General features: G+C 38.2%; 1 protein-coding gene across 3 annotated transcripts in view; it reads right to left on the bottom strand.

The window, feature by feature from the left end:
- The window catches only part of NELL1 (neural EGFL like 1), a 714969-nt gene that overhangs the window by 632662 nt on the left and 64256 nt on the right, over window positions 1–18051 (bottom strand). For all 3 annotated transcript variants that reach the window (XM_045557684.1, XM_045557686.1, XM_045557685.1), the window contains exon 3: window positions 9743–9893. In XM_045557684.1, coding sequence (XP_045413640.1) covers window positions 9743–9893 — 151 coding nt within the window. The remainder of the gene's footprint in view (window positions 1–9742; window positions 9894–18051) is intronic.

Genomic DNA, 18051 nt, shown 5'->3' with positions numbered 1-18051 from the left:
GCCTGCCTTTGGCCAGAAGGGAACTCAGCCACTGCGTGAACTCTTCTGCCATTAATTCAATAATGGCCTTGCCTGAAAGTAGGCGGAAGCCCAGCAGAAATTAGAAACAATGATTTGCAAAGCAGTAAATGAAGTTTCTCTGGCTGACAAGCTTTGGAAAAGGCAGTAGACGATTACTTCCTGTGGTGCATGTGATGGCTGGGGAGGGTGTACACCTCAGATCCAGAATGCTGTTTCCACCAAAGTGCTTTATCAGCAAAGGTGAAATTGAACATTACCAGAAGATTGGGGTGACAGTCATTTTTCCTTTAACCACTGAACTAGGGAAAAATGACTTCTTTCATCTGTCCACTCCTCAGCACTCATTCTCCCCTCAGCATCAAATTTCTTCTTCTTCTTCTTCTTCTTCTTCTTCATCATTATCATCATCATCATCATCATCATCATCACGGCTTTTTAAACTGGAGTTTCCTTTGTGTGCCAAGCACTATGCTAGGTGTTTTATAAGTACTTCTAATCCTCCCCCAAATCACAAAGTATTATTCAGTTCAGTCTCCAGATACTAAAACCTTTGCCCTTTTCACTATCCTGTGCAGCCTCCTACATATAGCACACCCAAGGCAACACCTGTACCTGGTACAATATATTCCATGTGAATCTTTGAAACTAGCCATGAAAATGCTGAGCAGCTCCAACCAGAGACAGAGAAAATGAATCATTTATTCATTTAACACTTATTTATTGAGTGCATACTATGTGCCTAAGAGTATTACTTGGAGAAACTCTCACATGAGGCAGTATCTTACCTATGCTACTTTCATGTATTTGTGTGTAGACTAAATAGGAAACATCCCAACCAATCAAGACAGAGACTTCCAAGTTATTCTAATACCTATGTTCTCCCATTTGGGACATGATGCTAGACTGAATTTCCCAGTACTAGTTAATAAAATGGGATACAGGTTAATGCATGACATTTCCAGGCCTGACCTTTAATCCTATCCAAGGAGACTATGACAAAATTATAATTACAACAGAAGCTATGAACCTATCTTTCTCAGAGTGTCATAGATGGAGCAATGAATAAATACACATAGAAGTTAAATAACACAACTGAAAGGTGTTAAATATAAAGTGGTGTGCCTATATATAAGTATACACATTCAAAAACTACCCATGAATTTAAAATGTACCCCATAAAATTAAAAATACTGAGCATGAAAAAGATGAGCAGAAAAAAATTTCTGCAAACTCAAAAATCTTACAACACATATTTTATGATCTCAATTAATAAAAGCAGAAATTATCCATTATATATTTTTAATTTAATCTCTTTAGAATTTTTAAACACTCCTTTAACTAGGGTTAAAGAGGAAGTTAAACTGAAATTAAGAACTGTAGAGAAGCACAAAAAACAAACACAGTATATAGCAAGATCAGTAGGCTATGGTCAAAGCAATACCCACAAGGAAATATAAAGCCTTCAGTGATTTTACTAGTAAACAGAAAATACTGAAAACAAATGAACTAAACATTGAAGAAGTTAGCAAAAATACCAATAAAGATGATCCAAAAGAAGGTAAGAAGCAGAAATCAATAAATTTGAAATGAATAACAGTAGACTTGATCAATAAAACTAAGAACTGTTTCATTAAAAAGACCAATAAATTACACAATCCCATGATGAGCCTGGCCAAGAAAAGAAGAATAAAACACATATATCTCATGTTAGAAATGAAAGAAGATAAAACCACAAATATAAAAATTTTATTAAGCGAAAGAGACCATAATGGCCAACTATTTGCCCAAAAATGACACCCTCAATGAAATATGATTCTCTAAGAAACATAAATTGATCCTAAGGCGAGTTTAAAATTAATTAGATAGAACCATTCCATAATAAAAACAGAAAACGAACATTCTCAATAATAAAAAATTTACCAGCTTCCCCCAAAACAAATTATCAGCCCAAATATTTTCTGTACTTTTCGCTCAACAAAATATTTTCTGTACTTTTCTAATTACATGTACATCTAATTATTTATATCTAATTACATTTATATCTAATTATTTTCAGGCTCATTCTATCAGAAACATTTATAGAAAAGGTATGGCCTATATTTTTAAACCAGTCCAGAACATTAAAAAATTTCAAAAAGCCTCACATTAACTTACATACACAGAAAAATCTATTGTATCTCACTAATGAGTTAAAACATATAAGTGTTTAATGAGTTTAGTGTACAGTATTTAAAACAATGCCTAACATTTATTCAAAACTAATGTTAGATGCTACCACTATTTTTATTAATATGGCTATTGCTACTACTATTTAATGATGCAAAAATTCTAAATAAAACATCAGTTAATGTAAGTTTATTCAAGAATTTCAGAAATAGTTCAACATTATGGATTCCATTAACGTAATTACTTATGTTAATAGATAAAAGGGGAAAAACACAAAATTATCACAAAATGCATACTGAAGAGATATTTAATAAAATTTAACAGCTACTCCTGATTTTTTCATCTTTCAGTAAGTCAGGAATAAGAGGAATTTCCTTTACATGACGACTAGATGAATAGATAGAGATAGAGATTAGAAACTATTACCAGACATTATATTAAACAGATAAAAGGAATATATTAAAGTCAGAAATAAAAAAGATTTGTTTGCTATCTTCTTCTTTATTTTAATAAAGACCTTTAATCTGCTTACATGTTATTCACCACTGTTGTGGATATTCTAGCCAATATCATAAAACATGAAAAAGAAATAGCTGATATAAATATTAAAAATTGATAATGGAAAAATCTTCAATATTTTCAAATTATAAAATTTTATACCTGACACAAAGGGGATCATGCTTAAAAAATTAATTTTTGGTACATGGTATGCAATCAGCAAATGTTGGCTTTTAAAAAGTTATTCCACATAGCTTAAAAATCAGCTAAATCTCTGATACCAAAACCAGAATAAACCATCAAAGGAAAAAAACCTACAGATCAATATCTCTCCTATGAATATAGATACAAAAATCCTCAATGTTATACTATCAAATCAAATCCATAACATAGAAAAAGGATTATACAATATAACCAAGTAAAATTTATCCCAGGAATGCAAGCCAAAAATAAATTAGTGTAATATACCACAGCAATAGAATAAAGGATAAAAATCACATTATCACCTCAATAGATGCAGAATAGCATGTGAAGAAATTTAATACCCCTTCATAATACAAACACTGAACAAACTACGGATAGAAATGAACTTCCTAAACTGAAAAAGAAGAGAACTTCTCCAATATCTATAAAAACTCACAGCTAACATACTTCATGGTCAAACTGAAAGCTTTCCCTTTAAGATCAGGAACGATACAAGGATGTCTGCTGTCACCACTTCTGTTCAACATTGTACTGACGTTCCAGACATGGCAATTAGGCAAGACAAAGAAATAAATAAAAGGCATCCAGGTAGGACAGGAAGAAATAAAGTTATCTCTATTTGCAGATAACATTATCTTGAATGGAAAAATCCTAAGGAATTCACTAGAAAACAATTAGGACAAATAATTTAGGTTAACAAAGTTACAGGATATAAGATAAATATGCAAAAATCAGTAGTATTTATATGCAGTAGCAATGAACAACCAGAAAATGAAATTAAGAAAATAATTCAATTTACAATAGCATCAAAAAAAAATAAAATACTTGGGAATAAATCAACAAGAGCCATGAGAAACTTACACTCTGAACACCAAAAAAATAAAAAATTTTGAAAGAAATTAAAGAAAGCCTAAATAAATAGAAAGATACTCCATGTTCATGGATTAGACAATTTGATACTGTGATGATGGCAATACTCCCCCAAATTGGTTGCCAAATTCAATGCAATCCCTATCAAAATCCAAACCGACTTCTTGGCAGAAATTGACAAATTGGTCCTAAAATTCACATAGAAATTCAACAGGACTAGCCAAAACAATCTTGAAAAGAAGAACAAAGCAGAGGGACTCATATTTTCCAATTTCCAAAAATTAATACAAAGCTGCAATAATCAAAACAGCACTGCCATATGGATAGACATATAGATCACTGAAATAGAAATGAGAGTCCAGCAATAAATCTTCACACTTTATGGTCAATTGAGCTCCAACAAGGATACCAAGACAATTCACTGAGGGAAAAACAGTCTTCAACAAATAGTAATGGTACAACTGGATATCCATTTGCAAAAGAATCAAGTTGGACCCCTATCTCACACCATATATAAAAATTAACCCAAAATATACCTAAGAGCTAAATGTAAGGGCTAAATCTATAAAACTTTTAGAAGAAATTGTAGGAGTAAATCTTCATAGCCTTGGATTAGGCAATGGTTTCTTAGATATGACACCAAAAGCACAAACAACAAATGAAAAAAACAAACTGAATATCATCAAATTTTAAAACTTTTATGCTTAAAGGATACCACCAGGAAAACGAAAAGACCACCCACAGAATGGGGAAAAATTGTAAATCATATATCTGATAAGGGACATGTATCTATACTATAAAGAATTATTACAAATCAATTATAAAAAGACAAATAACCCAATGAAAACTAGGCAAATGATCTGAACAGACATTTCCCCAAAGAAGATATACAAATGGCCAATAAGCACATGAAAAGATAATCAACGTCTTTTGCCATCAGGCAAATGCAATTCAAAACCACAATGGGATGTCACTTCATACTCATTAGGATGCCTATAATCAAAAAGAAAGATAATAACTAGTGTTGACAAAGATGTGGAGAAATTAAAACTGTCGTACACTGCTAGTGGGAATGTAAAATTGTGCAGTCACTTTGGAAAACCGTCTGGCAGTTCCTCAGTTAAATATAGACTTCCCACGCAATCTAGTAATTCCAGTCCTAGACATATACCTAAGAGAATGAAAACATATGTTCACACAAACTTGTACATGAGGTTCATAGCATCATTATTCATAATAGCCAAAAAGTGGAAATAATTCAAATCTCCACCAACTGATGAATGGATGAATATAATGTGTCATATTCAAACAATATAATATTATTCTACAATAAAAATAAACTACTGAGCTACAACATGAATGAACCTTGAAACATTATTCTAAGTGAGAGAAGCCAGTCACAAAGGACCACATAACATATGATTTCACTTATATGCAGTGACCAGAATAGGCAAATCTATATTGACAGAAACTAGATTAGTGGTTGCCTAAGGCTAGGGGGATTATAGGGAAATTGGAGTTAACAGATAAAAGGTGTGGGATTTATTTTGGAGGTAATGAAAATTTCTAAAATTGATTGTGGTAGCACAACTCTGTGAATATACTGAAAACTACTGAACTAGAAAAATTAAAAACTGTCTAGGAATCTAAAATGCCCATCATATCCCAATTTGGGTAAATACATATTTAATTCATCTTTGTCATAAGTGATACAATCAGAATCACATAAGAGAGACTCACAAAAATAAGCTAGGTGTCTGATGTTGCCGCCAACAGTCTATCCACCAGATAGATAACTGGATCCTCTGCTATTGAATAAAGAAGAGCCCTAAATCCTTGGTCATCTTATATACCTGGTAAAATGTCCATGCCAAATGTCTACAGGACAATTTGCTCCTCTAGACATTTATCATGATAAATAATGAGAGCAACCTGAAAATGATGAAAGATTCTCACTTATTACAAATGGAAACACTTTGGGGGGGGAGTAATGTAAATAGCCTAATTCCTAAATATATACTATCATATATTCCTCTCTATTTTCTTGCATTCTTGGTCTCCTTAACCAGATTTTATGTCCTTAAGAGTAGAAATGGTTCCAGGTCTCCTGTGTTACCCAGAATCAATGCATTACAGATTCAGTCTTTCAGACCTCCTTGCTTAGACTACACAAACATGGATCAAGGCACCATAAAATCCAGAGGCGGAAGGTATCTAGTTTCTATTTCTTCATATTTATTTCGTTAATGAGTGAAGACCTGAGGTTTTTCTATTACAATGAAAAATGACCAGATGACTCTCTGTTCAATCATCCTCAGGTTCTATTAGAAACCTACAAGGGATGTAAAAGAAGGCAGCCTTGCATGACTCTATGTGGCAATACTAAAGGTTTTTTAAAATCTTTCCTAAACTAAGATTTTTTTAAAAAATCCAAAAGAGAGACCCATCAAAGACAGTTTCAAGACATACTTAGGCTAAGAGAAGAAATGTATGCATGTTAAGTGATGACCACTCACCATGTACTATCTTTTTTCATCCTTACAGCAACCCTGAAAAATAGGTTATTACCCACATTTTACAGACAAGGAAATTGAGGTTCGAAGACATTAAATAGCTGGTGTCACAAAGCTAGAACTGGAACTCTAACCTCCATTAGTCCAGCTCTAAAGCCTATATTCTTTCTACTATAATAGCAGCCATTCCACATGCTTCTCACCTGCTTTGGAAAGCTCTCCTCTGCCTTTATTGAGAAGTACCTGAAGATCTACATTATACTCTTGGGAATTTGTGTGGCTCTCATACTAAGGAGGCTCTCACACCCAACCCCACAAGGCCAATGAGGCAAGGACACAGCCTTTCCACAATTGCGAAGCTGAGACTTGGCTTGACACCCAACCACTGGAAAACAAGGGCCTGTACCTTTGCTTGGCATATAGAATATCTTTAAACTAACCCATATCTCTCACAGACCCACAAACAGCCAGCTTATAGCTTATAATGCTGACAACATCCCCCAAAAGGATAAGGGTCCATCACATCCCTTTGAAGCTAAGAGCAAACCTAACCATTAAAAAAGAGACAGCTGTTGATCCTCACAACTGCCAAAAGTCTGCCTGGAAAGATCCTCTGCTCCAGCAACATTGGTCTGTTCACTGTCGCTCTTCCCTTCCCCCTGCCCCCAGAGTTGCATTTCCCCATATTTCCTCACCTCTATGACTGCACACATTGTTGTTCCTGCTTGATACTCCCTTCTTCCCTTACCTGCTGAAATTCTGCCCACTCTTTAAGAATATTCATTCTCTCTATGTGGTCTTCCTTAACTGCTGACCTAATGTACTGAATTCAGTGAATTTCACATCCTTACATAATTTTGAAATTACTTACACACTTCCTCATAACACTCTTATATTATTTATTGCTAGCTATTTTTTTATTCTTTAGCTTTTTATGTGGTCTTGCTTCCCACATTGCCAAACTCTGCTGTGAGTCCTGAGATGATTTTGTTTCTTTGATTTTCCCACAAAACTTGGCCTACCACCTAGAACAGAGTAGGTGCTTCATAAATATTTTCAGTGGACAAATATAGAGGAAGCTGGTATTAAAAATTAAAATTGTTTCAGTTACCTAGTAATGATTAATTTGAATTCCATAATAGAGTGATCTTCCTCAAACTTAGAACCCTACATAAACAGTGTTGAACTCAATAATAAAGTGAGCTTTCTTAAATTTAAAACCTCACTACCTATGGGGACTTTAGTCCAAGTTTCCAACATTGCCTTGAAGCTTCACAATGATCTGGCTTCTACCTAACTCTATAAGACCACCCCTTGCTGCCCGCACCGAGCTCTCATCCTTTCCCCACATATACTTTTATGTTTCAACCACTTACCCACCCAACTGTTCCTTCTTAAAATCTCAGCAAACTCTTTTTAGAATGTTGTTCTTTCCACCCCTTACTCCTTACCATTCAACCTGTCAAATATCTACTCACTTTTTCTCCTTTCCATTCAGCCTATCAATATCTACTCACTTTTTTTTTTCCTTAAACAGCCACTATCCTTTCTGAAGCCTTTTCTTGCTATCACAACCCTTAGTAGAATTGACCCCTCTTACCTTTAATCCATGAATACAATCTCTAGCATTGCATCTATAATACTTTATGATATTTATTTGTCTATCTTCCCTATCAGCTTAGGTAATCCTTGGAATAAAAATTCTGTACTCTGGCTGGTGGTGTCTTTGGTCCACCATCTTGCTCCTCTGGGATCTTTGACAAAGCAAACAAAAACATACACTGGGGAAAAGAACCCCTATTCAATAAATGGTGCTGGGAAAATTGGATACCCACATGTAGAAGACTGAAACAGGATCTGCACCTCTTACCACTCACAAAAATCAACTCACGACGGATAACAAACTTAAACCTAAGGCATGAAACTGTAAGAATTCTAGAAGAAAATGTTGGAAAAACTCTTATAGATATCAGCCTAGGCAAAGAATTTATGAAGAAGACCCCTAAGACAATCACAGCAACAACAAATATAAATAAATGTGACCTGATCACATTAAAAAGCTTCTGCACAGCCAAAGAAACTATCACTAGAGTGAATAGACAACCTATAGAATGGGGGAAAATATTTACATGCTATACATCTGATAAACGGCTGATAACTAGAGTCTATATAGAACTCAGGAAAATCAGCAAGAAAAAAAAATCAAACAACCCCATTAAAAAGTGGGCAAACAACATGAACAGAAACTTTTCAAAACAAGATAGACTAATGTTCGAAGAAACATATGAAAAAATGCTCAACATCTCTAATCATCAGGGAAATGCAAATCAAAACCACAAAGAGATATCACTTAACTCTAGTGATAATGGCTTGTACCAAAAAGTCCCAAAACAACAAATGTTAGCATGGATGCAGAGAGATAGGAACATTCATACACTGCTGGTGGGACTGCAAACTAGTACAACCTCTACAGAAAATAGCATGGAGATACTTCAAAGAACTAAAAGTAGAACTACCATTTGATCCAGCAATCCCATTACTGGGTATCTACCCAAAGAAAAAAAAGACATTCAGTAAAAAGATGTCTACACTCGAATGTTTATAGCAGCACAATCCACAATTGCAAAGATGTGAAAACAACATCAATATTTGTACCCATCAATATTTGAGTGGATTAACAAAATGTGGTATATGTATACCGTGGTATACTACTCAACCATAAAAAAAAAAATTATGAACTACCTATTGTATTATACTAGATGGAGCTGGAGCCCATTCTTCTAAGTGAAGTATCACAAGAATGGAAAAACAAACACCACATGTACTCACCATTAAATTGGTACTAATTGATTGACACTAATGTGCACATATGGGAAGGAACATTCACAGGGTGTCAGGCAGGTGGGAGGGGATAGGTGGGGATGGGTAAATTCACACCTAACAGATGTGGTAGGCGCTGCCTGGGGGATGGGCACACTTGTAGCTCGGACTCAGGCAGTGCAAAAGCAATTTATGTATCCAAAGCATTTGTACCCCCGTAATAATCTGAAATTTTAAAAAAATTATTTTAAAAAAAGTCCGTACTCTTTACCTTAATATTTCCAGTGTCAGGTACAATTCCCACATAAATACATAATAAATGCTTATTGAAGGCTGTTAAATATAAGCCATTAACTTGCTTGATGACCTAAATATGATGGATAGAACATAGCCTGATACAAAAAAAGTCTAACAGAAGACAGGCAAGAAAGCAAGAAAGATACTCAAGAGTGGTCCTTGGAGAGCAAACAGGAAAGCTACTTTGCCCAAAGTAAATTCTTAATGCAAAGTAAATTCACTAATGTGTTCAACAGAAACAAGACCTCAGCTAGCTGAATGTTTTCATGGGGCTACAACCTCTAAACTCCAAGGCATTCTGTATAGTCCATTAACTCTGAGGAGATTTTCAAAAACAGAAAGAGCTTCCTTACCTGTGTTCCAGCTCTCGAATGGACAGTATTACTCCTGAAGTCGATGGCTTCTGCTGTACCGTGGCCAAAAGGGTGAATTCGCTCTTGTTCCGGAACAGCTGAATTAATTTCTCACTCACATGAGGGGCTGCATGGATCTCTCTGTCTATATCTAGGAGTCAAGAACGAAGAGCAGGAAAAACAGTAAGAAGAGAAAAAGGAGAAGAGAAAAGCAAGGAGAAGAATAGAGAAGAAATGCAGAAGGGAAAAAGAGGAAAAGGAACACGAGAAGGAAAAGGAGGAAAGATCCAGTTAAAAATGTCCTGTCAGAAGCATCCAGACTGCACTTTTCATTTTCCCCTCCCGTCAGTAGTTTTCATTTCAGGCACCACTCACCACTCCCTACAGCTGCATTCATTCAATGCAAATCCCAGAAATGCTACCCATGTCACCGTGCCCACTTGTCACTTTGACAAGTTTACAATTGGCCAGACAGTGACTTTCTGACAGGAAATTTGACAGGACACTGGAGCAATTCAGTTTGCTGCAAACAGATTAAGTTGCTGTAAATAAGGTGAGAGGCAGTCGGATAAATGGGGTCCTAAATTCAGAGAGTCCCGGGTCTAACAGGACCCAAATGCCAGTCAGCAGCCTCCAATTTCACTTTCCCCATAGACCCGGCTTCCTTCTCCCCACAATGCATATAGGAAACCTGTCCTTGCCTTGTACCTAGCAGAGATTTACTAGCGTTAATAATGGCAGACAACTCTGCCTTTGCTTAAAGAATAAATACAAGGCATGTTTGTGATCCATAAGCGTGCCTGGAATTTCTCTGTAAACATGCAACGGATGACTTTGCTCATGAAATATTTATTAAAGTCGAGGCCGCTTTGGCAGGCCTAGAGGTGTGTGAGTCCAGCTAATCCTGCCCCTGGATAGGAATGTTTCTTTCTCCAACATCAGCATAATGAGAGACATTCATCATTCCATACTCAGACTCACTTTTGTCATGATAAACTGGGTGTTATCTCATTATTTTGCACTACATTTCCTGGCATCAGAAAAGGGCACTGAGGGAGCAAAGTTAGAGAAGATTATTCAGAGGATGATAAATGAACACCAAAGGTGTGTTTGGTGGTCCCCTCTCACATCCTGACGACCTCCCCTGACTGTCTGATAAGCACTAGGTTATTTCTTCAGGACTGCATGAGAAGCCTTTGAAAAACGTAATGTCAAAGGCTGCACTGCCCAAACAACATCACAGATTTTGTTCACGGACATTGAAGAATCTCATCCTAAAGAGTGACTTCTGAAAAACAAATCCTTGAATTCTTGACCTTCGGGCTCAGTCTTCTCATCTACATAATGAGGGAGTGGACTAGGTGGTCTAGAGCCTTCCCACCTTAGCCTTCTATAATTCTTTGAATAACAGCTTCAGGTTTGTAGCACAGAAAAGACCACCAGAGTCTTTTCCCAGCTGTAAGAGGCCAGGCTATGGATGGCAGAAAGCAAAGCTGGCTTTGTCCACCATGGAGCCACCAAGGAGCCACCAAGGAGCCACCCAACCCAGGCAGACCACTCTACCACCATAAAACCTACCTGCACATGCTTGCTTTTCTGCCCAAAGGCCTTCCCTACTTTACTGTTAAGTGGCATGTTGTCAGCTTTCATCAAGGGCTGAGACAAGAGACAGCCACTTAAAGAATGCTTCTATACCTTCCTCAAAATCCCAGCCAAACGCTTTCCAGGATGGTATTCAAACTGTATTAAATGTATGAGCATACCACTCTGTAAACAAGAGAGTATTAGCAAATGTTTGTTAATATTATTTTTACCATCATTACTGCTAGACAAAAATCCTCCTAATAAATTCCACCTGAAATTTAGTGCCAGCAAAATACAGTTGAGATTATATGTTTATTTCTTTTTCCTTTTTCCTTCTTTACTGAACAATTAGGAATCAACTGATGGGTAGTGGCTGCCTGGAGAGCTTATTTCAAGATTCTGAAGTTTGGTCCCAAAAAACAGAGGGCCATGATCGATCATCAATGCCTGCAGGAGGAAATGGGTATGAATATTGTAGCAGATATCCTCATCTCTCACTCAGCTCTCCCTGGGTGATATCATCCAGCCCCATGGCCAATGATCTCCAAATTTATATCTGCACCCTCCCAAACTCTCTCTTAAGCAGTAGCTTCATATATTCAATTTCCTATTTAATATCTCCATGTGAATGCCTAATACACATTTCAAAGTGTATGTGCAGAGTTCCCAGTCTTAGTAAATGGCAGCACTCAGTTCCTCAAGCCAAAAAAACTAGAACCTGCCCTTGAGTCTTCCCATTTTTCCATTCTCCATATCCAATCTAAGAGCAAGTCATGCAGGTTCCCATATCTAGAATCTGTCCATTTCTTCCCAACCCCACTCTTACAACTCTTGCCCAAACCACTTCATTGCTGCCTAAGACATCTCCAGTGGTTTCCTAACTGGTTTCCCTGCTTCTCCACTGCCTTTTCTTCCCCATTCTCCACGCAGCAGCCAAAATGCTCTTTTTAAAGCATTAGACCGAATCATTTCAGCCTCCTGATTAAAAGGCTCCAATGGCTTCCCATTGCTCATAGGATAAAATCCAGTCCCTTTAGCATGAACTGCAAAGTCACACACAAACTGATTCTTGCCTTCTCCCACCCCCTTTCACACTCTTCTCCTTGGTGACCAGAGGAGCACACCAAGATCCCTCTTCCCACAGGGCGCTTCTCTCTCCTACCCCTTAATGTGCCTGACTTCTCCTCCTCCGGCTCTCGCTGCAAAGGCAACCTCCTGGCCACTCTCTCCAAAGCAGGCTTTCCATTAATGTCTCTCTAACACACCACCCTGGTTATCTTCTCCCTATAACGTATCCTAACATATGTATCATGATCAGTTTATTATTTCCTTATATCACTTATCACAATCTTGCTTCGTGTTATTTCCTTTCTTTCCCCACTAGCCCGTAAGTTCCAGGCAGGCAGACATACGTCTATATTCATTGCTGTAACCCCAGTTACGTCTGGCACAAAACAGGCATCCAATACAGATGCATTAAATTAATTAATGTATCTTCCATTTATTTTTCTCATTTATGTTGTTATTTCAAGTAACCACATATGTGACAGTCAGAATATAGTATGATACCATTTGAAAGACCAGGAGGATAAATGGGTCCTTCTCAAATGCCAGTGGCTAACAAATTTTTTTTTTAAATGATGTTTGGTGCTAAATAAGCTCCTCCTCTTTGCAAAATACCCCACCTAACAGTCTGATCCAGTCCTACCACGCTTCTGCTCACTCAGCCCTTCCAGAAAACTGAACATTTCTCATGCTGCCTTTTCTCATTTCTCTTCACAAATGATTGGCACATTGAAGTACTTACCAGAGTGAAATGCAAGAAACAGCTGTTTTGATACATGGAAACTTTATGTACATTCTCATTTTCAGAAAAGCCCTGTTTTCAAGTAAATGTTTACCAAAATTCAGCGCTAAAAAAACACAAGAAAGTAATTCCACTTCTTACAATATACAGGCAAGAACACTGGACCAGGTTTCAAAGGACTAAGACTACCCTAAGTTTTGCAGATAACTAGCTGTGTGACCTTGGATAAGACACCTTACCTCTCTGAACCTCACACTCCACATCTGAATATTGAGAGGAATGAATTCCATGATCTCCAAGTTCTTTCCTAGCCCCGACATTTCATTTCTGTTAATCACTTGATCCTGCTCCTAGCCGCATAGCAAAAGAGGGCACTGAGGGTAATTTCCATCTATAAAACATCCAGATTCTAAGATTTTTGTCCTCTGCTGGTTTTCCAAACCAACATAAAACATAAAGTTGTCAATTACTGAAAATAGTGATATGTCACCTACTTTGCAGCAGCCTGCTTTTTTCCTGGCATTAAAAGAGCACCCAATGAAAACCAATTATGAGAACCTATAGTGAGTACCATACTTCCATATTCAACCACTATAAACTGTGTTTGCTATATTAAGGATATTCAATTCTGCTAGAGAGAACAAGAAAAACAAATGGGATGGATAAAGCTCATAAGAAGTGTTAAATACAGATAGCAAGTTAGAAACCAGTGAAACGTGTTAAACATAGACCGAATAAATGGCACATAAGTGTGTTGAACACAGACAAAATGTATTGAATAGGACTGTTACTTACAAATAGAATGGGGTGGGAGGACCACGTCACAATGTACAAATCATACCACCTTCAGACTGACAGCTATGCCATCACTAAAACCAACACCCATTGCTGGCGTCCATTTCATTCCCGTTCTGGCCCCACGTGTACTCTCCCCAAGAAAGGCTAATAAAGCCCATCACTGCTCACCAAATTAACTGGTGAATTACAGCTGTGGCCAGGATTACTTGCCCCTGAGTATTTCCAATAGAGAAAGCACGTGGGCTCCAGGAACCGCTCATCTGCTGAACCCTCCCTGCCCCCTTTTGTTAACCTCAGCTCCAGCCCTCATAACTACACCATCATCAGGGAAGCTGATGCAGCAGAGAGAGAAAAACTGAACATATGAGCAATGCATAACTCAAGAATCGGGTGAGTTAGCCCTTCTGCCTGCTTGCACCCAATCCTACACATGTTAACCTACTGCATCTCTTTCTCCTACTTCCTCCTGGGTGTTTTAGATTGATTGAATGAGCCAGGTGGGTGATAAATCTGAATTTGATCTGTCTGTGAGACTTTCCATTTCATGACCTATGGAAATGGACTTGGAGGCTACCATTGCATCAAGGTAATTTCCCACACAACAACCACTTAAGGTGAACATTTTACATTTTTAAAAGGGGGAAAAAAGAATGTCGTTGCAAATACTCAGAGGTTTTGCATGATCTAGTTAAGAAGTGCTAACTCAGCAGCAAGGGTTAAGTGCTTTTCCTTTCCTAGGATATAATGGCTCTACCTAGTCATTTTTAAAGAAAGACTAAAAATGCTAATGTGATGATTAAACATCAGCAGAAAAAGTGTTGGGTGAAGGCAGGAGATGGGAAAGTGGAAAAGGGAAGAAATTACATGACAGTATTCACACACTCTTCTCTGCCTCAAGTAAAAGCAACTTCATTTCCCTCTTCCCTGACATACAGGGTGAGGGTGTTGGGTGAATTTCATTGTCAACAAGCATATACCTGTGCTTCCTTTGTGCCAGGCACTGTGCTTGGCATTGGGAAAATGAAAGTAAAAATATAGTTTCTGCCCTGGAAGATAGATACAGAAGCAAGACAGCTTCCTTGTGACAACGGGTACAGAATGGGGCAGGTCACAAAAAACAGAGGAGGCCCATGGAGATGAGGAATGACATCTTGGAGGATGTGTCATTGAACCTGACTCTAAAAAGATGAATAAGCATTTACCTGGCAGGAGAGAGGGAGAAGAGGGCATTCATTGAAAGATCACTGTTCAGATGTGAACACTCACGTGCTTTACATTACCCTGGCATTTTTCTTTCTCTGCAAGCATATCTCCCACTAAAAGTTTAACAGGGAAAGCATCTACTTACCCTAATATTGGAGGGAATTCTCAGGCCCCCAACTAGCCCAGGGGTACCAGATGAGCACAAAGCAAAATCCCACCAGTGCACCGGCTAGGGATCGGTGGATTGAGGTAGCAAAAGCAGTAGCAGGCAGAAATATGTAAAAACAAACACGCCATGGCAGCCTGCCTCAGCCTTGATGGATGGAGAATTCAGGCAACATTTTAATAAATACACTGAGAACCTCAAAACATGGCAAATTCCTCATACAGATGGCACATCCTTCTAGCCTGAGTCCCACTTGAGCTCATGGTAAGAATGGCCCCAAAAGGTAAAGCAACACCTGGTTATTTGAAATAGCAGTTGGCTTTTCATATCTAAGTGCAGAGGAAATTTTTTAATTGAGAACCATCATCCATGGGGCAATTCCTGGTGTAGGAAGAAGGGAGAGAGGCATGTATTCCACTGTTAGGTCTTACGGCCCTTCCTTGAGAATGCCAGATGTTATTGATCCTGGCAGCTTTCAGAAAAGCAGAAATCACAAGCAGAAAGTAGTGGGGACACCAGGAGACTTCCAGTTAAGGTGCAAAGAATTTCCATCTCCACTAACAAGTTCATAATAACATTCCATTACACCTCCATTGGCTCCAGAAGCCAGAACGGCAAAAAGCAAACAGCTACATCTTATTTCAGTGCCAAGTTCAGAGTTAATGCTTTGCACATATATCTCATGATAACTTTAGGGGGAGGCATTATTGTAATTCCTGCTTCACAGATGAGAAAACTAAGGCTTACAGAATTTAAATAATGCTCTAAAGGACACGGGGCTAGGAAGCCACAGTGCTCAGATTCCAACTCTGCAAGGTAGTTCTAGGAGCCACACTCCTAACTGAGCTACAACCGCCACTTGACAATATGTGTAATCTCAGTGCTTGATGCATGTGAAAAGGGGACAAATCGCTGTCATATAACCAGGATCTGGTACTTTGTATTCAAATAGAAAGTATTTGTTGAATAAATGAATGAACAATCTATTTGTATATCCCATATGAATATAAATCCCATATAAATACCAACATCCCCCCATTTTACAGGTAACAATACTGAGGCACAAAGAAGTTTCATGGCTTGCCCAAGGTCACATGCCAAGTGAGTGAGATGAAATTGACTCTTGCCTCAGCAAAGTCAATCATGACATTCCACAGCCTTCACCTGGTACCTCCGCTTGTTTTTCATGCTCCACACTGTCCTCTCTCCCACTGACCTCACTCCTGCCTCCCAGCACCATGGGCCTCAGTTCCCTTCTTCCCAGGGGGCATGTTCCTCCCCCACTTGGTACATTCCCATCTGCAGAGACCTCTGTCTTCTTTCCCTCTTTTTTGGGTACCAACCATGGTAGAGCCTCAAATGTTTGTTGCATTACTGTTAATAAATGACACCTTGACTCCAAAATCTGGAACACAATATAAGAAAGGAGGTTTACCAAAGACACTCATATATAACTCAAACCTGTTGAGAAAAAGTACATTTAAAAAATGAGCTGCCTACGGAATAATAAAGCCAGCTGAGCACCCCCAACTCCTCTGTTAAGGGACTACACCTAAGGAATCCTGCGACACATGGTATTAATCAATTTTTTGTAATTACTATGTGACTCAATCAAAAGAGATTCCGGCACCCCCATAATTTTACTAATTAGGTAGGCACTGTAAGGCAGCTGAGTTCTTATAAATGTTTGACAGTAACCAGTAAGGAAAATCAATACATGCCCTCTGTCGCTAAGAAATTAACAGTGTAGCCACTCCTTCTCTTTAGGCTGCCGCCCCACACTGCCACTGCGAACCCACCAACGCTCAAGGACACCTCTCATCCCCGTCCCTCCACCCCCGCCTCAATTAGAAACACAGGCATAGAGACAGAGGTACAGTATGAATGCCAGCTCCATCTGAATCACAAGACAGGAGAGCAAAAAGCAAAAGGCTGGTGAAAAGATTTTTCTAGTATGATTAAGACAGCATCATACAGCAAGGAAGCTATCCAACAGAGAGTGGTTAAGTAAATTAGGATATATACACGCAATGGAAAATTATGTGTGATAACACAATGATACCAAAGGTATTAAAGTAACACAGGCAATGTCTAGGCAATACTATCAAATAGGTACACGATTGTATGTGCAGCATTATATCAAGTAGATATAAAATTTCTTTAGTGACGCATAACAGACAGATAGGAACGGCCTTTGATGTTTTGATCAAAACATTAGCAGTTGGGAACTAACATGGGCGAAACTTTTCTTCTTTCCACATGTCTGAATTTTCCAAATCTTCTCTAAGAGTTATAAGGAAACAACAATTTTTAGGGTAAAATATAAGAGTACGCTCTATAAACAGGAGAGAAACAAGAAGGGCATCCTACCAAACAAGAAAATAAGCACCAGTCACCTGGCTTTCAGTCACCTAAGTATATGTTCTTAAGTCAGCGGGGACAGCAGGTGTCTTTTGACAATAACTGGCAGCCAAGCCCCCTCAGGTGTCATTTTAATCCACACTGATGGTCAGAACCCTAAAGGTGTTCTTGGCACATTGTGTACAAAACTCCATGTACAAAATATTGCTGGGTGCAAGCAAGAACATTGTGGCCAGCAACGGATGCTCTCCAGGTTCTTCTAAAGACATGAGGGCAGGCCTTGTCCCTGCTCTCTTCCAACTCATCCATCCATTCATTCATTCTTTACTTTAAAAACCTTTACTGAGCACCCCTCTGAACCAGGCACTGTGGACACAAAACTGACCATGA

This window comes from Lemur catta, chromosome 7, assembly GCF_020740605.2.
Source record: "Lemur catta isolate mLemCat1 chromosome 7, mLemCat1.pri, whole genome shotgun sequence".
Taxonomy (NCBI): Eukaryota; Metazoa; Chordata; class Mammalia; order Primates; family Lemuridae; genus Lemur; species Lemur catta.
This window is presented reverse-complemented; position numbering and strand designations above follow the sequence as displayed.